Source organism: Pleurodeles waltl, chromosome 6, assembly GCF_031143425.1.
Source record: "Pleurodeles waltl isolate 20211129_DDA chromosome 6, aPleWal1.hap1.20221129, whole genome shotgun sequence".
NCBI lineage: Eukaryota > Metazoa > Chordata > Amphibia > Caudata > Salamandridae > Pleurodeles > Pleurodeles waltl.
The window spans coordinates 1,514,027,990-1,514,049,618 of record NC_090445.1 but is presented as its reverse complement, the minus strand read 5'-3'; the positions used below and the strand labels follow the sequence as shown (position 1 = coordinate 1,514,049,618).

The 21,629-nt window shown below is 44.5% G+C and overlaps 1 protein-coding gene across 5 annotated transcripts in view; it reads left to right on the top strand.

Annotated features, from left to right (window-relative positions):
• MIB2 (MIB E3 ubiquitin protein ligase 2) overlaps positions 1-21,629 on the top strand; it is a 358,930-nt gene that overhangs the window by 306,115 nt on the left and 31,186 nt on the right. For all 5 annotated transcript variants that reach the window (XM_069241041.1, XM_069241040.1, XM_069241042.1 and 2 more), the window contains 3 exons: positions 4,010-4,228; positions 5,359-5,537; positions 6,331-6,521. In XM_069241041.1, the coding sequence (XP_069097142.1) occupies positions 4,010-4,228; positions 5,359-5,537; positions 6,331-6,521 (589 nt within the window). The remainder of the gene's footprint in view (positions 1-4,009; positions 4,229-5,358; positions 5,538-6,330; positions 6,522-21,629) is intronic.

Below are 21,629 nucleotides of genomic sequence, written 5' to 3'. Positions count from 1 at the left end.
TTTTTCTTTTTATTTGTTGTTTTGTGTTGAAAAACACTGTTGACCCTCCTGTTTTTTTTTTGGCCCACTATCCCTCGTAGGTAACTTGGGTATCTTTAATGGGTGTCTGGTTTTTCGAAAATTAGGGGGCACTGAATCCCTTGTTGGTTTCCTGTTTACTCTTACGCATCCCAAATGCATCAAAAAGAAATCCACTGACAGGCCAGTGGTGGTGTTTGGTGACGTTAGAAAAACTACCCTGCTGGAAGGTTTTGGGTGACCAGGGGAGAGAGCTGATGAGGGAAGCATACCCCACTCAGAGACGCTTTAAGGTATAGGCAAAGTGGGCAATTGCCTGGGGCCTCTGAAAGTGATTTATTTTTTTCTCTATCTTGAGTCTAGTTCTCTATTTCACGCTTTGATATATATTTCGATACTGTATATGGCATCATGAGGCATGAGTTACCAGAAAAAGGGTAAAGAATTTAAAGTTGTTCTGAACAGGGTCCCCACAGTATTTATTGTCTGGGCCTCACAAATCCACAGTAGGACCCCGGCCCTAATTTTTGTAGAGAGCGAGCTTAAGCCATAAGATGAAGGAGGTAAAGACCAAGGCCACCCGAATGGTAAATGGAGTGAAGGCGATATGCAAGAATACGTGGAAGAGGGTGGATAAGCGAATAGGGGAGTTGCAAGACTAGTTCAGTCTTGGGGGAGGATGACCGGGTCAGAAAGGCACACAGTGAAGCAAGACCCACCACAACAGAGCGTTAAATGCTGTCCCAGTGACACAAGAATCAACTACCCGCAGACCAACACACTAGTAAACATTTCCACACACACTCAGTTCTCTCAACATAACCATAACGGGATAACTGCTTCAGCTAATGTTGACAGGAATGACTTGCAGTCATTCATCAGAGGTTAAGCATGCAAATAAATCCATACTCTTAATTGCCAATGTATTATGTGCATTGCATGAAAAGCAGGGGAAGGACTCTGTCAGGCTATGGGTATTGTAGCGTTGAATAACTTGTACCCATTTTCTAGTGGTTAATTTGTAAATCAAAAAAAAGTGCCGGTGCCCAAAGCTCTCCTCTGAAACATGCAGCTTTTTCATTTAAATGTGCGAGCACAGTAATCCTAGCACCATCTCTGGACTCTTTAATGCATTTACAGCAACTCCCTGCCTCTGCACCTCACTCTTACACCTCTCTGCTTTCTCCCTTTGTGACATTGTTCCTTCTTTATCATCGTCCATCATTCCGTCTTTTGCTTGCAGTTATTGCCTGATGCAGAAAAATAAGTGCCAGCCCTCAAAAATAAGTTCTGTGCCCCGCACCGGAAACCACCGGCTCAAATTAAGCACTGGCATTTTCTCATAATAACATTTGAGTTAGTTTCTCGTAGTGACCCTCATGTTAAATCCCTCCAATTAGTTTTGCCTCTCTCTTTGTATAGTGGAGCTTATTGGGTATGGAGCTAGGCAAGAATGTGTGCAAATTGTGACCTGCTCCGCATCAAGCCTATAATAAATAGAGGCACTGTTAACATGAATACCTTTTGGCTCTCTGTGCCTTTACAAAGGGAAACAAGCCTGGGAGAAGATGGGCTTTAGTCCGATGTGCAATTAAGCTGGGTTTAGCCTCTGTTTAGGCAGATGTGCCATTCAACTATCTCTTGAACATATTCTGTGACCCAGGGGAAAGTTAATTAATCACTGTGTTCCTCAGTTTACTTATTGTGAAGCTCCGGAACACTGAGAAATTACACTAAACTTCAGTATGAATTGCAGTACTGTGTAGTAATCAGTTTAATCTTTACCTCAAAACAAGGTCCAGTGCAAATTTCTGGATGAAAGTTACCATATGTGACGATGGTGATCATCTCTACAGTTCTCCAGTGTTTGGGTCTTATCATTTTTCCATATCAAAACTTGTGAAGGTGAAATATATTGTAAAGCTTTCTAAAATGTCTGTACACCACAGCGGATGCACTTTTCACATATATGTAGACAAATTTATTTATCACTTCACAAGTTACAAAGGGTGTGTGCCAACAAAGTAGCAAATTTGCCATGTGATCAGTCTTTCTTTCCACACAACACTTAGTCTACAGAATGCAGCTGATTACCAAGCTACCTTCATTTGGTAAAGCAGGGGTCTCCAACCTTTTCTACAATAAGAGATACTTATGTTCACTGAAACACATCAAGAGCTACTAATATTACAAGTATTGTCATAGTGACCACATCAGACCAAATTACATTAGTGCCCCCCACCTGCAAGATCAGCACCAGCAATTGGGCTTAGCTGTCAGCAGTAATGTAAAAAAGTATTATTAATATGGAATGCCTTTACATGGGTAATACATACATAAACAGCCACAGCAGCAATACCTATGGCACCAAGGTCATGACATTTGTAAAAAGTCTTCCAAATGTCACATGATTTGTCACTCAGTTATGAATTCCGAAGATTACGACATTTTTGTCTCAAAAATACATCTCAGTTTTGATATACCTTTATTAATTCATCCAAAGAAACACCTTTAAATTTAGCAAGCTGGGCTGCACACAGGAGAGCTACTTACTAGTAACTGGAGAGCAACCAGTAGCCCATAAGCTACTCGTTGGAGAAGCCTGAGGTAAAGCACGTACTTTAATGATAGCATGCCTTTTGGTTGTGAAAGCAGTTTTTCCAGTGAAGCACACATTTAAGGAAGGTTAGTACACACTGCAGGTGACTCCACAAATTTCTGCTACATACTGGAAAGCCACAACTTGTCTTGAGGGTTGAAGCAAAAAACTGAGACTTTTTCCTTAGATCACAGTGCTGGAATTATTTTTCTGTTCTTTCAGACAGACTCTTTCTGCTGCATTGGCTTTCACAAGAGAAGCTAGTGGTGCTGTCTTGTATCAAGGGTCAAGAACATTCCAATAGACACTTAAGAAGATGGTCGGTACTGGCTAGGACTAGTCCAGTTTAGTTCTTCTCATGCTGGAGGGGCTTTTGGTTCTGATAGTGATAGGTGAAACTGACTCAGTCTCTGTTATAAATTATGATTAAAATAGCCCAGTTTATGCCCCCACTGTCATTTAGACAAGTTACCAAGCCGAAGGAGTATTTACATTAATGATAATGTACCTCAAGAATGAAATAAATATATATATAAACCCTGGTTTTAATCTTTGACACATGGTGAATTTCGATCATGAACCCAATGAGAAATCAGGGCAGAATTTGATGTGGATATAACATAAATCAAGTATAGTTGATGGATGTTAAATGAGAGTTGAATTTGATGTGAACATAATATACAATTATGTACAGTGGATAGATTTATATTAGTGTACACAGTTGAGTCTGATCCCTTTTTTTGTTCGGTGGAGTAACTTTTTCTGGTTGTTTGCTATTCTTGTGTTAGGCTTTATGTACATTGTTTTTGTGTTGAAGTGTCGGTCATGGTTTTAAACATGTATATTATGTGCTTTGTAACCTTGAAGAAGTCATTTTGGACGAAACGCCTTGGCTACAGCAGAATCAGAGAAGAAAAAATAAATTTGAAAGCAAAATGATAAATAAAAAATTCTTTTAATGTGAAATTGACCTTTTGAATTGATGCATTCTTTCTGACTACTTGTTGTGGGTGCAGAGTCACCATAGCTTTTGAATATCCAGATTTAGGCCTTTTGATTTTGAAATTCATCCACTTTGGGTCATTATGGTTGATGAAAACCCCGTTTTGAGTGGTAATGCTGATTCTTCTAGTCCGGGTGTGTTAAAACTTTGCATTTATCCAGTTCAGTTTCAAGTACATGCTATAAATCACTTACAATGCATTGTACTGCCATTTTATGGAATTATCCCAGTATAGACCCCACAAACATATGGTGAAACTTTCCCAATTTTAGACTTAATGGAATTTGATAGGAAAAAAATACAATGTATGTCACTAGGATATTTTTTCGAACTAGTCTCTCAAACCATCAAACCTCTCTCCTAATCTAGGGCACTTCTGTTCCTTTCAGGGCCGTTGTGATGTGAACGTTAGGAATAATCGCAACCAGTCCTCACTGCATCTGGCAGTGACACAGGGCCACGCAGGGTTGGTGCAGCTCTTGGTGCGGGAGGGTGCAGATGTGAATGCAGAGGACGAGGATGGGGACGCGCCCCTGCACATCGTGCTAGAGCGGCAGCAACTTATGTCCATTATGGCCGAAAGCGAGGGCTCCTCTCTCTTCACAAAGGTAATGGTATGAAAAGGGGAGGAATCTCCAGTTTTTGTCTGTAATTATATGTAGCATTCCATACTTGAAAGCAATATATACTGCAGCAATTGTGTGTGTAATTTTAAAAACATTGAAGGCACCATTCATCTATAACTTTTGTTGCTCAGAATGTTCCAGTTCATATGCTGACTCTGGTCTTGTATTTGTAACTTATCTTTTGAGTAGGTGCTCGTATTTAAAAAAAAAAAAAAAAAAAATTGCTGCAATTAGGCAATTTCTCGTTTTATGGCGCAACAAAGTTAGTGTTATGGTCCGTCATCCTACCAGTTACTTGAAATGAGGGGCAGGTTGATCACATGTAACATGTCTCTGCCACTTATTGCAAGAAGACCTACCAAGAAACAACATGGCACGTAGAAGGGGAATAGAGGGATTTTAACCTTGTTTGTCACCTCTTGGCACATCTCAGATTAACAAAGTCCTGTAAAGGTGGTCAGCCAGGTATATGAAGTTCATTTGAGCCAGACTTTGAGTGAGTGAAGCCACTTACACAGCTTTCTGTTCCGCAAAGTGACCTTTAGGGACTAATAAAGCTCGAGCGCACAGGAGAAGGAGGAGGACTGAGATTGTGATGCAAAGGGATGTACGAGAACCTACCCAGTATTTAAAAAAGAATAGGTACATTGATGTACCACAAATGGATTACTAAAATATAAGGAAACAAAAGAAGTTGTGCTATTGACAGGTCTGAGCCATAAGCTTGAAAAAGGCATCTGAAGAAGTAGTATTATATTGCTGTAGCTTTACCAGACACCAGCAGGCAGATCCCACTGTGTTACCAACCTTACTAAAAATTCAAAAGCGAGTTTTGAAGTGGTACATAAAAGACTCTCCATTCTTCAAACTTCTTTGCCTGGGGGGTAATTCAACCAAAAGCTTTATCAGTTCAAGACCATTCTGCACGGAGACTGAACATATTGTTAATAACGGGTAGACGCAGCTTAGCTCTCATTTTAATTGTAGTCAGCTGTTCATTTAAACAGCTGTTTTCCTGTTAAATGTTAAAGATTCATTTATGGATGAAACTGTAACGTACATTAGACTGGGATAAGAAGGTCCCATCTTTCCCTCTCTTCTTCCTTTTCCAGCTGCAGGCTTCTGGATTGCTCGGGAACATGGAGCTGAATGTAGCAAGTGCCATTGCGTGTTTCCTAGCACAGGCCGGGGCTGATATCAACTACGCCAACCACAGGGGGAAGACCCCCCTTGATCTCATCACAGATGGGAGAATCGTGCAGCTCATCAAGAACTTTTCACAGAAATTCAGGCATGGGGCTTGCTGTATTTTTTCTATTCTTCAGATTACTTGAGACCCATGTATATTAAGCTAGTGTATTTTTGTGGGTGAACGATCTATATTGAGCAGCTCTTTCATAAATAGAGAGGTTTTTTTTTTACACCAAACTCCGTTGGAAAGAACTGCTTCTAACTGCAACAAATAGTCTGAAAATTAGTTAGCCGTATCAATTTTGTCCGATGCCCACCTCATGTGCATGCTACCAGTATATTCCTTTGAAGTGATTAGAAGCCTTCCAGCATTCACTAGTCCAGCAGCACCCTTGGTGGGTTATAAATATGATTTATAGTTTAACATAGGAACAGAATCCCTGAAAAGACAGGCAGTTATGATGTCACCAAAGGAATGAGCGTGATTGTGATGTTTAAAAAGTGAGGGACGTTTCATGGCACAATAGAAAGAAGGGTTTTGCTGTGTCACAAAAAAAATAGTGAATTAGAATGGCACTCAAAGTAACTAAGGGACTGTGAACACTTTAAAATAGATGTTACTGACAAGAACTGAGTTATAGTGAAGTCAGAAAAGAGAAATAGGTTTGTGATATCACTGAAAAGAGAGGGGGACTGCTGTGTTAATGAAGATAATATTGGGCTAAATCATTCCTGATAATTTTTTGTTTCTTTGATAGCCTGTCTCAGGCGTTAGAACCTTGCGAATCTTGAAAGTGAGCAAAAATGTTTAACAAGCGCTAGGCTGTACACTTTACTTGAAAAAAGGTATATTGATTCTTGAAGTAAAATTGACTCTCTTTCCATAATTTTAGGGAACAGCAGCAGGTTCCGATGGAAGGTTCTGCCATGAGCTGCAATCTCCGTCGCGTTCACACTACTCCCAATACCATGACAAACCTCAGTATGCCGATCAGTCCGACTAACCCCATGGAGTGCCTGGTGTGCTCCGAGCTCACTCTGCTCATCCACTTCTTGCCATGCCAGCATAGCATCGTGTGTGAAGGTATGTGATTGATTGCATAATTTGTAGGGCACATAGCTACCAACAAGGTTTCCCAGTGTTAGCCTGAATTACATATCACAGTACATCAGACACCTTCAAAAACAAGGATTTAAAAACCTGAGCGTTGGATCAGCCAAGTTTTCAACGATTTCGAAGTTCCAAAAGAGAATTACATTTCCTCATGGTTCCCGGAAGATTATTCCAGAGTTTAGGCCCCAGAAAACAAAAGGAGCGGCTTCCTTGGTGAACTTTTCTCATTCTAGGGATGACAGCTAAATTCTGATGACTTGAACTAAGGGAACACCTTGGCGAAAAATTGGCAACTAGAGCTCTCATTGTGCCTGTCTTCTGTCTTCAGTGAGTGCAGAGTTAATGATACTGTCAGTTTGGCTATCCGGTAGTACATTAATGAGCATCCTAGGTTTGCTCTTCAGTGGCCCTGACGTGTGAGGTTTTGGATTGAAAAATGTTGTATGTATTTTATTACCAAACATTTAACTTTTGGACCTTAGTGAGGCTTCAAATCATGTCTTAATGGTAGTTTAGGCAAAAAATGCATTTCTGATGAGTACTTCTAACCACAGATTCCTCACTTTAAAATGTGACCCAGGTTTCACTATTTCAATAGGTGCCATTGTGCTGCTTTACCCCAACCCAGAAGTAACAGAGCTTAGTCACATATAGGCACCACTTCAGCATGCTGATGACAGTTCCTCACTTTCAGTGCTTTCCGACACAGGTCAGGAGCTCGGCTTCCGAATTTTGTCGATCTTCAACTTTTCCCAGTTGTGTGTTTGTGTGTGCTATACATATGTCCCCTCCAAAAATTACAAGCTTTAAACCATGTCAAGACTGCTGCAAGCAAATGACAGTCATGGACACCATGTGGTGTGTCCTTGGCACCTGGGTTCCTGTCACGACTCCGAGTCATCTGCCCAATGTACCATCGTGCACCCAAAGGTGACCTGAGACCAGGAAGTGAAGCTGTATTTCCTTGACTGTAGGAAGTAGTTTACAGACCTTGCACACATCCCTTTCTGGGTCCAAGTCTGTTACCGCTCCATTTCATGCTCAAAATCTTTGGAAAAGTGTTATATAGTTACTTGCTTCATGCATGTATATTCAGTGGAATTTTTCTTACTTCACCATTCCCAATAACTGTTTGACTCTTGTAATAGTTCCATTTCTAATCAGGTATTGAATGGTCCCTTTGCTATATGGTTGTGTCCTGATTTTAATTTGAATTAAAAGAACTTCATAATACTGACAGCATGTAGAATTAATGCTGGTGATGAGTGGACGCAATAGAATCATCGGGCAAAAACAATGTAATAGAATCACTACTGTGCAGAATGTCATCGAACAGGGGTCTTCCAGCCGAACTTTGAGACGGCATCTCATGTTGACTATCAAGGACAGTCCCACCTGATTCCCTCGCAGAGGCTTCCATTAATTGGGATGATCCTGGACACACTACTTGATAGTGGAATTCAAGGCCTTTCCTCCACTGCAGGATTGTGGGACATTCAGGCAATGAGTAGATATTTGAGGATTGGTCCTGGGTCTCAGTGTAGATGGGTCTGAGACTTCTTAGTCTCCTGGTCTCAAGCATCCTCCGGTCTGCAATACCAGGTGGCACATGTGGGCCCTGCAGTGGAACCTAAATATCAGTGGACCAAGCATCAAGGTTGCCTCTCAGACTCCTTTCTGATCATGAGAGAAACAGCCCAAGTTATGGGTAGCCACTAACCTACCCAAGTTTTTCCTGACTCAGAATGCTCTCCTGTCCCCACCTAGAGCTAACAGTTGTGATGGGTGCATTGCAGCTGAGTTAGGGCGGGGGTGGGGGTAGAGGTTTCATCTTAAGGAGGTGGATAGGGCTCTGGGCTCAAGCGGAGAACCAGCACCACATCAATCTACTGGAGTACTAGGCCACTCTCTGCCATCTATGCTTTCCTGGCATCTTGTCAGGGGGAGGCTGATGCAGGGTAGCACAAACAACACCACCACTATGTAATATTACATGAAATATTGTGAAGTGGGATCCTAGGTCCTGTGCAAAGAGCTTTACATCTTTGGAGGTGCCTAGAGCAGCAGAACATCTTGGCAGGGTCATTGAATGACAGAGAGAGCCAACTGAGCAGACGACGTCTGGCAGATTACGAGTGGCATCTGCATCCTGAGGTGGCTCGCGGCACATTTCATTAGTGTGGAGTGCCTTGCCTTAATCTGTTCACCATTGTCAAGAATGCGGATTGTCAACCATTTTGCACATTGGAGTTTCTGCAAGAGTACTCGTTGGCAGATGTGTTCTTGCTGGAATAGATCAAGGGTATGCCTTCCTGCCACTACCTCTCCTGTCCAGAGTTTTTAAAAAAAAGAGAGAAATCAAGAACGACTAGGTCCAAAACATTCTAATTGCTCAGGACCGACTGGAAGAGTGTGCTACTCTGAACTCCCAAGCATGAGCATCTGTTATCCAATCAGTCTGCCACTTAAGGGAGGATCTCCTGTCACAGCAACAGGGCAGTATCCCTCAACTGAACCTCCACAACGTACACCTCAACTCTTCGAGATTGGTCGGTGGCAAATGACCACATTTGGGTTACCAACCAAAGTGTTGGATATCATCCTTGCTGCCAGATGCCCTTCCATGAAATCTGTTTATGAAGAGCTTTGGGGCAAAGGTATGTCCTGGTGTGGTGCCTGAAACACTGACCCCTTACAAGCTGAACTATCAGACGTTCAATCAATCAATCAAAGAGACTATAGAGCGCGCTACTCACCCGTGAGGGTCTCAAGGTCCTGGGGGGGGGGGGGGGGGGGGGGGGCAGGAGGAGAGGGGCCACTGTTTGCAAAGCCAGGTCTTAAGGTTCTTCCTGAAGAGCAGGAGGTCTTGGGTCTTGCGGAGGTGGGTGGGGAGGGAGTTCCAGGCCCTAGGGGCTAGGTAGGAGAAAGATCTGCCTCCGGTGGTGGTGTGTTTGATGCGAGGGACAGTGGCGAGAGAGAGGTCAACGGAGCGGAGGTGGCGTGTGGAAGGTCACTTTTTCGTTTAGGTAGGTTGGGCCGGTGTTGTGGAGCGATATATGTGCGTGGATGAGGATTTTAAAGGTGATCCTTTTTTCTATGGGGAGCCAGTGGAGGGATTTGAGGTGTGGTGAGATGTGTTCATGTCGGGGGAGGTCGAGGATGAGTCGAGCTGCTGAGTTCTGGATTCGCTGTAGTTTGCGCTTGAGTTTTTGTGTGGTGCCGGCATAGAGGGCGTTGCCGTAGTCCAGCCTGCTGATGATGAGTGCGTGGGTGACTGTCTTTCTGGTCTCTGTGGGGATCCACTTGAATGTTTTTTTCAGTGTGCGGAGTGTGTTGAAACATGAGGCGGTGAGGGCGTTGATTTGTTGGGTCATCGAGAGGGAGGAGTCCAGGATGATGCCAAGGTTGCGTGCGTGGTTTGCAGGGGTGGGTGCAGGGCCTAGCGTGGTGGGCCACCACGAGGGGTCCCAGGTGTTTTTGTGTGGTCCAAAGATGATTATTTCGGTTTTGTTGGAGTTGAGTTTAAGGTGGTTGGCTATCATCCAGGCAGCGGTGTCGTTCTTTTATTTGTTCTTTGTTTAGCCCGCAAAGCCTTGAAGAGGGCAAAGTAAAAGGTTATTTGTCGGCCCCTTGGGACAGTGTGCGTTCACCATACCAGCTGCCATTGTTTAAATCACCTGGTGATGGTGCTAATTAAAGGCTTGACACACGTGTTCTCCTCTCCTAAATTGTTTGTGGGTCCTTGGCATGGTTTTGACTGTTCCTGTGTGTTCGCCCTTCATGCCTTGGCAAGTTGCTTGGTACTTCTCTTGACCTGAAAACTGTCTTCCTCTTTGCGATTATGTCGATTTGTCACACAAGTCAACTGTAGGGACTTCAATGCACTTGTCCTACACCACCTTCTTTCCGGACAAATTGGTGCTGAGAACTCAGGCAGCCTTCTTAGCAGTGGTTGTGTCTGCCATCCACATTGGACAAGCAGTCACTAAACCAGCTTTCTTGGCTTCCCCATGCATCTTTTAGGAGGATGATAAGCTCAACCAGTTGCCCCCCTGAAATGGCTTTTAGTTTTTATCAGAATGGATCAAAGCTCGGCGAGTTGACATTCAACTCTGTGGGTTTTTTCTAGAACAAAGAAGGGGAAGGCTGTCCAAAAGAAGACAATGTCAAGGTGGATAGCCCTCAGCAGTTAGATCTGCTTATCACAAATCAATAAACATGCCCCTCAGGGTCTAAGAGCCCATTGCTCCAGGGCCAAGACTCCAACAAAGCTGTTGGCGAGAGGGTTGCCTGTCCTTAACATCAGCAAGGCAGACTCGTGGGCATCAGTGCATACGTTATCAAAGTGGGAAGGACACTTTGCCCACACATTTCTGCAGGACTTTTTGGTTGGATTCCACTCTACAGGCCCTCCTCCTTTAGGAGGTTCTGCTTTGGCAGTATTCCACAGAATCTATGGTATCCATCAGAACAAGTTACTGATATTCAGTAATGCTTTTCTGGTGGATATTCTGTGTGTTTCTGTCTGGCACCTTGGGCATATTCTGAAGGTGAGGAATCTGCAGTTAGGTAGTGTATCCACCAGGAAGAGTTTCAACAAAGTAACTTACTGCGTAGTTAGGGGATCCCCAAAGTCTTAAGTAGTTAATAAATAATTTCAAGTTCAAGGGGGACATTTCAATATATCAGAAAGCTCAAAAATTGGCTTATAATGTGTACAAATTATGGACTTTGTTTCCAGAAACACTTCTAATTGTGCAGCAGTGCAGATTTTTCTTGTCTCTGAGGCTCTTGTTCAAACTTGCCCGGCACAGTAATGCAACACAAGAAATCAAAGTACCATAAGGGAATAGTGCACAACATGGATTCTGGTTATGGAGAAAAATATTTTGCTAGTGAAAACTATAAATTGAATGACTAGTAGTTCCTAAAATGGTGCTCTGCAAATGCTCGAGATTCAGATTTGTGTTCTCAACTTTGAGTTATTTTCTAAAGGTGAGTTCACCACAGAAAACATTGCAGCAAAGCTTGAGATTGGAGTCGAGGATTCATAGATATATAAATTTTTTCCATGCCTGTATTCAAGGCCAGGTCACACGATAATGGCTTCCTTTGACCAGTGTTGGAAAATGAATAACTTTTGAAAGTGCAGCCATGGAAAACAAACATATTTCAAGTTTTCTTTTTTTGTTTGCTGTAAGTGGTTTCACAATAATCAATACTCATTGATGGCTTAGAGATTTGCAGTCCTAGAGTTTGTCACTCACAGGATTCACCAGAAAATATGTACATTTATTGTGACTCTAGTAGACCAAAAACAATATCATGCTGTTCTGCCAAATGTGTCCATATGGGATTTACAGCAATAGAATTCCGAATCTCTTTGTTTCAGTCACTACTCTTTTGATAGTTTGTGACGGATATCTTCATATTCATGTAAAATTCATGAACGTCGTTAGTGCTCTGACACCCGACATGTCTATTCTGAGCGACATAAAACTATGTACCTAAATTAAACCAAAATAAGATGCAGCATAAAATCGAGGAAAAATATTGCTTGGCACGTCCTGTTAAAGTAGGAAGCCCACAACATGAGAGATCTTTATTTTCAGTCCATGTATTATGAATGTTCCAAGAGCATTTAGAGAGCATCTTTCCACTACCTCAAACACCTGCCACAAAATAGGAGCCTCCTTTTTTTACTTACCAAGCTGAGCCAATATGTAAAGCTTCATAAATGGAAGAGCCTTTTTATGTAATTCATTTAACATAAGGAGAAGTAATGAAAATAAAAAAGACTCCTACAGTGATTCCACCTTTTTGCATTGATCTGACAGTCCAATTATTAGCTGTGCTATAAGACCTGAGTCATATGTGGAAAGTTGGCATGCTTCTGAAGCCAACAGAGCATCAGTGTAGTTCTCAGTTGATTTCACACAAAACAAACGATAGTGTTGTACATTTAATCATCCTTACAAGTGCCAGACTCTCACAAAAAGAATACATACATACAGACATATTATAAACAGTTTATTTATTATAACCAGATGTGGCACCCACAAACTCTTATATAGGCAAAGTAGCCTCATTTGTATACTTTAGAAAATCCAGCTAGATAGTTGTAAAGCTACTAAATGGAATAATGCAGATATTTATATGTTATTGCATTAAATACATTCCAGGCCGGGTGGACAGGTTAAATGGATTGTGGTTAAGACCTCTTTAAGAACAAGGTCACTCCAGCCTCAAACCCACAACCGCTACAAGGAGAGAGACTACACCAAATGGAAATCTTTGCACAATGCATGAATAGAACCAGTTTGCAAAAGAAGCATTACTTAGCTACAGCAATAGATTTCTCTCTGTTGGCAGCTCTAAATTCAGGTATGGCCTGGCACATCTATCCAGGAGCTTCAAAAGTTATCCCACACACGTTCATAAAAATGTAATTAAAAAGAGTTCTTGTAAATACAGTCCAAAGACGGCACTGAAGCTTGAGTATAATAGGTTTTCTGGTGGACGTCAAAGGGGAGCTAGAAGGCAAACATATCCATTATTGATGCTCACATCAACAATGTAAAACAACAGGTTAAAACTCCAGATCCAGCTACTAGATGGCAATGGTTGATCTATAGCAGATATCAAGCTTTAAAACTATTGTTAGAGGTACATATTGTTTCTATCCTTGTTCTTTATTCAGAAACCCAGAGTTTTCCCTCAATACTAGGTGCATCTATCTTCTTTTATTATCTCATCCACTCCCAACTCTGCTGTCTTCAGCTTCCTCAGTCCCCAAAAAGATTGGCCTCCACCTCTCATTCACCTTGAAAATGACCCTGATGAATTCTCTAACCTTTGGCCAAATAAAACGTTGTAATAACCTCCTAATTGCCTCCCATAGAAACTTTGTCTCCTTGTTAAGACACTTCTTAGTCTTTGCACATATACTCTGATCAGCTTTCTATGTACAACACTAACATACTTTTCAAATAGGCCCTGGTTTTTCCACCTCTCATGTTGCTCCAATAACCTTGCTCTGCATGCAGAATTACTTCCTCACTTTACTATTGCCACCTTAGTACTTTACAACAACCAGCTCCCATCACTTATATTGAGACAGATTCTCTGCTTTCTGTTCATTGGGTTCGACAGCAGTTGTCACCATTCTTCTGTTTGATTTCCCTCAAGAATACCATCTCCTAAAGGAAGTTGTTTTAAAATCATTATTCTGAGCTGCACGACAGCTAGAGCACCGACTGTCATGCCCAAGATATTATGAGATTCATTAGTAACAGAGTATACTGTGTGTCTGGTGGTCTAAGTAGGTTTGGAGCTGCAATATGTCTTGCCTTTCTGCTCTTTCCTCCCCCCATACAATCATTGTTTATGTAATCTACCATACTATTAATTTCACCAAACTCAAGGAGACATATTGTAGGAAGTTGGCTCTGTATGTGCTATTTCAAAGTAAGGAATAGCATGCACAGAGTCCAAGGGTTCCCCTTAGAGGTAAAATAGTGGTAAAAAGAGATAATATTAATGCTCTATTTTGTGGTAGAGTTGTCGAGCAGTAGGCTTATCCAAGGAGTAGTGTTAAGCATTTGTTGTACATACACATAGACAATAAATGAGGTACCCACACTCAGAGACAAATCCAGCCAATAGGTTTTGTTATAGAAAAATATATTTTCTTAGTTTATTTTAAGAACCACAGGTTCAAATTTAACATGTAATATCTTGTTTGAAAGGTATTGCAGGTAAGTACATTAGGAACTTTGAATCATTTCAATTGCATGTATACTTTTCCAGTTATTCACAAATAGCTACTTTAAAAGTGGACACTTAGTGCAATTTTCACAGTTCCTGGGGGAGGTAAGTTTTTGTTAGTTTTACCAGGTAAGTAAGACACTTACAGGGTTCAGTTCTTGGTCCAAGGTAGCCCACCGTTGGGGGTTCAGAGCAACCCCAAAGTTACCACACCAGCAGCTCAGGGCCGGTCAGGTGCAGAGTCCAAAGTGGTGCCCAAAACGCATAGGCTAGAATGGAGAGAAGGGGGTGCCCCGGTTCCGGTCTGCTTGCAGGTAAGTACCCGCGTCTTCGGAGGGCAGACCAGGGGGGTTTTGTAGGGCACCGGGGGGGACACAAGCCCACACAGAAATTTCACCCTCAGCAGCGCTGAGCGGGTGTAGTGTAGAAACAAGCGTCGGGTTTGCAATGTTAGTCTATGAGAGATCAACGGATCTCTTCAGCGCTGCAGGCAGGCAAGGGGGGGCTTCCTCGGGGAAACCTCCACTTGGGCAAGGGAGAGGGACTCCTGGGGGTCACTTCTGCAGTGAAAGTCCGGTCCTTCAGGTCCTGGGGGCTGCGGGTGCAGGGTCTTTCCCAGGCGTCGGGACTTAGGTTTCAGAGAGTCGCGGTCAGGGGAAGCCTCGGGATTCCCTCTGCAGGCGGCGCTGTGGGGGCTCAGGGGGGACAGGTTTTGGTACTCACAGTCGGAGAGTAGTCCGGGGGTCCTCCCTGAGGTGTTGGTTCTCCACCAGCCGAGTCGGGGTCGCCGGGTGCAGTGTTGCAAGTCTCACGCTTCTTGCGGGGAGTTGCAGGGTTCTTTAAAGCTGCTTCTTGAAACAAAGTTGCAGTCTTTTTGGAGCAGGTCCGCTGTCCTCTGGAGTTTCTTGTCGTCGTCGAAGTAGGGCAGTCCTCAGAGGATTCAGAGGTCGCTGGTCCCTTTGGAAGGCGTCGCTGGAGCAGAGTTCTTTGGAAGGCAGGAGACAGGCCGGTGAGTTTCTGGAGCCAAGGCAGTTGTTGTCTTCTAGTCTTCCTCTGCAGGGGTTTTCAGCTAGGCAGTCCTTCTTGTTGTTGCAGGAATCTAATTTTCTAGGGTTCAGGGTAGCCCTTAAATACTAAATTTAGGGGCGTGTTTAGGTCTGGGGGGTTAGTAGCCAATGGCTACTAGCCCTGAGGGTGGGTACACCCTCTTTGTGCCTCCTCCCAAGGGGAGGGGGTCACAATCCTAACCCTATTGGGGGAATCCTCCATCTGCAAGATGGAGGATTTCTAAAAGTTAGAGTCACCTCAGCTCAGGACACCTTAGGGGCTGTCCTGACTGGCCAGTGACTCCTCCTTGTTGCTTTCTTTGTTCCCTCCAGCCTTGCCGCCAAAAGTGGGGGCCGTGGCCGGAGGGGGCGGGCAACTCCACTAAGCTGGAGTGCCCTGCTGGGCTGTGACAAAGGGGTGAGCCTTTGAGGCTCACCGCCAGGTGTTACAGTTCCTGCCTGGGGGAGGTGTTAGCATCTCCACCCAGTGCAGGCTTTGTTACTGGCCTCAGAGTGACAAAGGCACTCTCCCCATGGGGCCAGCAACATGTCTCTAGTGTGGCAGGCTGCTGGAACTAGTCAGCCTACACAGACAGTCGGTTAAGTTTCAGGGGGCACCTCTAAGGTGCCCTCTGGGGTGTATTTTGCAATAAAATGTACACTGGCATCAGTGTGCATTTATTGTGCTGAGAAGTTTGATACCAAACTTCCCAGTTTTCAGTATAGCCATTATGGTGCTGTGGAGTTCGTGTTTGACAGACTCCCAGACCATATACTCTTATGGCTACCCTGCACTTACAATGTCTAAGGTTTTGTTTAGACACTGTAGGGGTACCATGCTCATGCACTGGTACCCTCACCTATGGTATAGTGCACCCTGCCTTAGGGCTGTAAGGCCTGCTAGAGGGGTGACTGACCTATACTTGCATAGGCAGTGAGAGGCTGGCATGGCACCCTGAGGGGAGTGCCATGTCGACTTACTCGTTTTGTTCTCACTAGCACACACAAGCTGGCAAGCAGTGTGTCTGTGCTGAGTGAGAGGTCTCCAGGGTGGCATAAGACATGCTGCAGCCCTTAGAGACCTTCCTTGGCATCAGGGCCCTTGGTACTAGAAGTACCAGTTACAAGGGACTTATCTGGATGCCAGGGTCTGCCAATTGTGGATACAAAAGTACAGGTTAGGGAAAGAACACTGGTGCTGGGGCCTGGTTAGCAGGCCTCAGCACACTTTCAATTGTAAACATAGCATCAGCAAAGGCAAAAAGTCAGGGGGCAACCATGCCAAGGAGGCATTTCCTTACACAACCCCCTCCCCAAACTAAAGAGGATGAGACTAACCTTTCCCAAGAGAGTCTTCATTTTCTAAGTGGAAGAACCTGGAAAGGCCATCTGCATTGGCATGGGCAGTCCCAGGTCTGTGTTCCACTATAAAGTCCATTCCCTGTAGGGAGATGGACCACCTCAACAGTTTAGGATTTTCACCTTTCATTTGCATCAGCCATTTGAGAGGTCTGTGGTCAGTTTGAACTAGGAAGTGAGTCCCAAAGAGGTATGGTCTCAGCTTCTTCAGGGACCAAACCACAGCAAAGGCCTCCCTCTCAATGGCACTCCAACGCTGCTCCCTGGGGAGTAACCTCCTGCTAATGAAAGCAACAGGCTGGTCAAGGCCATCATCATTTGTTTGGGACAAAACTGCCCCTATCCCATGTTCAGAGGCATCTGTCTGCACAATGAACTGCTTAGAATAATCTGGAGCTTTTAGAACTGGTGCTGAGCACATTGCTTGTTTCAGGGTGTCAAAGGCCTGTTGGCATTCCACAGTCCAGTTCACTTTCTTGGGCATTTTCTTGGAGGTGAGTTCAGTGAGGGCTGTCACAATGGATCCATATCCCTTCACAAACCTCCTGTAATACCCAGTCAAGCCAAGGAATGCCCTGACTTGAGTCTGGGTTTTTGGAGCTACCCAGTCCAGAATAGTCTGGATCTTGGGTTGGAGTGGCTGAACTTGGCCTCCACCTACAAGGTGGCCCAAGTAAACCACAGTTCCCTGCCCTATCTGGCATTTGGATGCCTTGATAGAGAGGCCTGCAGACTGCAGAGCCTTCAAAACCTTCTTCAGGTGGACCAGGTGATCCTGCCAGGTGGAGCTAAAGACAGCAATATCATCAAGATAAGCTGTGCTAAAGGCCTCCAAGCCAGCAAGGACTTGATTCACCAACCTTTGGAAGGTGGCAGGGGCATTCTTTAAACCAAAGGGCATAACAGTAAACTGATAATGCCCATCAGGTGTGGAGAATGCTGTTTTCTCTTTTGCTCCAGGTGCCATTTTTATTTGCCAGTACCCTGCTGTCAAGTCAAAGGTACTTAAGAATTTGGCAGCACCTAATTTATCTATGAGCTCATCAGCTCTGGGAATTGGATGAGCATCTGTCTTGGTGACAGAATTGAGCCCTCTGTAGTCCACACAAAACCTCATCTCTTTCTTTCCATCTTTGGTGTGAGGTTTGGGGACTAAGACCACTGGGCTAGCCCAGGGGCTGTCAGAGCGCTCAATTACTCCCAATTCTAGCATCTTGTGGACTTCCACCTTAATGCTTTCTTTAACATGGTCAGATTGTCTGAAGATTTTGTTCTTGACAGGCATGCTGTCTCCTGTGTCCACATCATGGGTACACAGGTGTGTCTAACCAGGGGTTAAGGAGAAGAGTTCAGGAAACTGTTGTAGGACTCTCCTACAATCAGCTTGCTGTTGGCCAGAGAGGGTGTCTGAGTAGATCACTCCATCTACTGAGCCATCTTTTGGGTCTGATGACAGAAGATCAGGGAGAGGTTCACTCTCTGCCTCCTGATCCTCATCTGTTACCATCAACAGATTCACATCAGCCCTGTCATGGAAGAGCTTAAGGCGGTTCACATGGATCACCCTCTTGGGGCTCCTGCTTGTGCCCAGGTCCACCAGGTAGGTGACCTGACTCTTCCTTTCTAGCACTGGGTAAGGGCCACTCCATTTGTCCTGGAGTGCCCTGGGAGCCACAGGCTCCAGAACCCAGACTTTCTGCCCTGGTTGGAACTCAACCAGTGCAGCCTTTTGGTCATACCAAAACTTCTGGAGCTGTTGGCTGGCCTCAAGGTTTTTGGTTGCCTTTTCCATGTACTCTGCCATTCTAGAGCGAAGGCCAAGTACATAGTCCACTATGTCTTGTTTAGGCTCATGAAGAGGTCTCTCCCAGCCTTCTTTAACAAGAGCAAGTGGTCCCCTTACAGGGTGACCAAACAAAAGTTCAAAGGGTGAGAATCCTACTCCCTTCTGTGGCACCTCTCTGTAAGCAAAAAGCAGACATGGCAAGAGGACATCCCATCTCCTTTTGAGTTTTTCTGGGAGCCCCATGATCATGCCCTTTAATGTCTTGTTGAATCTCTCAACTAAGCCATTAGTTTGTGGATGGTATGGTGTAGTGAATTTGTAAGTCACTCCACACTCATTCCACATGTGTTTTAGGTATGCTGACATGAAGTTGGTACCTCTGTCAGACACCACCTCCTTAGGGAAACCCACTCTGGTAAAGATACCAATGAGGGCCTTGGCTACTGCAGGGGCAGTAGTCGACCTAAGGGGAATAGCTTCAGGATACCTAGTAGCATGATCCACTACTACTAGGATGTACATATTTCCTGAGGCTGTGGGAGGTTCCAGTGGACCAACTATGTCCACACCCACTCTTTCAAAGGGGACCCCCACCACTGGAAGTGGAATGAGGGGGGCCTTTGGGTGCCCACCTGTCTTACCACTGGATTGACAGGTGGGGCAGGAGAGGCAAAACTCCTTAACCTTCTGGGACATATTGGGCCAGTAGAAGTGGTTGACTAACCTCTCCCACGTCTTGGTTTGTCCCAAATGTCCAGCAAGGGGAATATCATGGGCTAAGGTCAGAATAAACTCTCTGAACGACTGAGGCACTACCACTCTCCTAGTGGCACCAGGTTTGGGGTCTCTGGCCTCAGTGTACAGGAGTCCATCTTCCCAATAGACCCTATGTGTTCCATTTTTCTTGCCCTTGGACTCTTCAGCAGCTTGCTGCCTAAGGCCTTCAAGAGAGGGACAGGTTTCTTGTCCCTTACACAGCTCCTCCCTTGAGGGTCCCCCTGGGCCTAAGAGCTCAACCTGATAAGGTTCAAGCTCCAAAGGCTCAGTTCCGTCAGAGGGCAGAACTTCTTCCTGAGAAGAGAGGTTCTCTTTTTCTGACTGTGTTGCAGTTGGTTTCCCAACTGACTTTCCTTTTCTCTTGGTAGGCTGGGCCATTTTTCCAGACTCCAGCTCTACTTTTTCACCCTGTGCCTTGCATTGTGCTCTTGTTTTTACACACACCAGTTCAGGGATACCCAGCATGGCTGCATGGGTTTTTAGTTCTACCTCAGCCCATGCTGAGGACTCCAGGTCATTTCCAAGCAGACAGTCTACTGGGATGTTTGAGGAGACCACCACCTGTTTCAGGCCATTGACCCCTCCCCATTCTAAAGTTACCATTGCCATGGGATGTACTTTAGTCTGATTGTCAGCGTTGGTGACTGTATTATTTTTTCCAGTCAGGTATTGGCCAGGGGAGACCAGTTTCTCTGTCACCATGGCGACACTGGCACCGGTATCCCTCAGGCCCTCTACACTTGTCCCATTAATAAAGAGCTGCTGCCTGTATTTTTGCATGTTAGGAGGCCAGGCAGCTAGTGTGGCTAAATCCACCCCACCCTCAGAGACTAGAGTAGCTTCAGTGTGGACCCTGATTTGCTCTGGGCACACTGTTGATCCCACTTGGAGACTAGCCATTCCAGTGTTACCTGGATTGGAGTTTGGAGTGGAACTTTTCTTGGGACAGGCCTTGTCTCCAGTTTGGTGTCCAGACTGACTACAGTTTCGACACCAGGCCTTTTTGGGATCAAAGTTTTTACCCTTGTACCCAGGATTGTTTTGTGAAGAGGCTCGGGGCCCACCCTCCTGTGCAGGTTTTTGGGGGCCGGTAGAAGACTCTTTACTATTTTTATTTTTGGCTGTCTCACCACCTTTCCCCTGGGGAGGTTTTGTGACCCCTTTCTTTTGGTCACCCCCTGTGGAAGTTTTGGACACCCTTGTCTTGACCCAATGGTCCGCCTTCTTTCCCAATTCTTGGGGAGAAATTGGTCCTAGGTCTACCAGATGCTGATGCAGTTTATCATTGAAACAATTACTTAACAGGTGTTCTTTCACAAATAAATTGTACAGCCCATCATAATTACTTACACCACTGCCTTGAATCCAACCATCTAGTGTTTTGACTGAGTAGTCTACAAAGTCAACCCAGGTCTGGCTCGAGGATTTTTGAGCCCCCCTGAATCTAATCCTATACTCCTCAGTGGAGAATCCAAAGCCCTCAATCAGGGTACCCTTCATGAGGTCATAAGATTCTGCATCTTTTCCAGAGAGTGTGAGGAGTCTATCCCTACACTTTCCTGTGAACATTTCCCAAAGGAGAGCACCCCAGTGAGATCTGTTCACTTTTCTGGTTACACAAGCCCTCTCAAAAGCTGTGAACCATTTGGTGATGTCATCACCATCTTCATATTTAGTTACAATCCCTTTAGGGATTTTCAACATGTCAGGAGAATCTCTGACCCTATTTATGTTGCTGCCACCATTGATGGGTCCTAGGCCCATCTCTTGTCTTTCTCTCTCTATGGCTAGGATCTGTCTTTCCAAAGCCAATCTTTTGGCCATCCTGGCTAACTGGATGTCCTCTTCACTGGGGTTATCCTCAGTGATTTCAGAGTTGTTGGTCCCTCCTGTGAGGGAACCAGCATCTCTGACTATTATTTGTGGAGTCAGGGCTTGAGTAGCCCTGCTCTCCCTAAGTAGGACTGGAGGGGGGTAATTTCCCTCCAAGTCACTATCTTCATCCTCTGAGTTGCCACCCTCAGAGGGGTTGGCCTTTTCAAACTCTGCCAAAAGCTCCTGGAGCTGTATTTTGGTAGGTTTGGGGCCCATTGTTATTTTCTTTAGTTTACAGAGTGACCTTAGCTCTCTCATCTGTAGATGGAGGTAAGGTGTGGTGTCGAGTTCCACCACAGTCACATCTGTGCTAGACATTTTGCTTCTAAAAGTTGGAATACTTTTTAAGAATCTAAAACTGGTTCTAGAATCTAATTTTACAAACTTTTAAACTCTAAAAGAAATGCTAAACAGGATCTAACACAAGGCCCTAGCAGGTCTTTAAAGAATTTAGAAAACTTTTCAAAT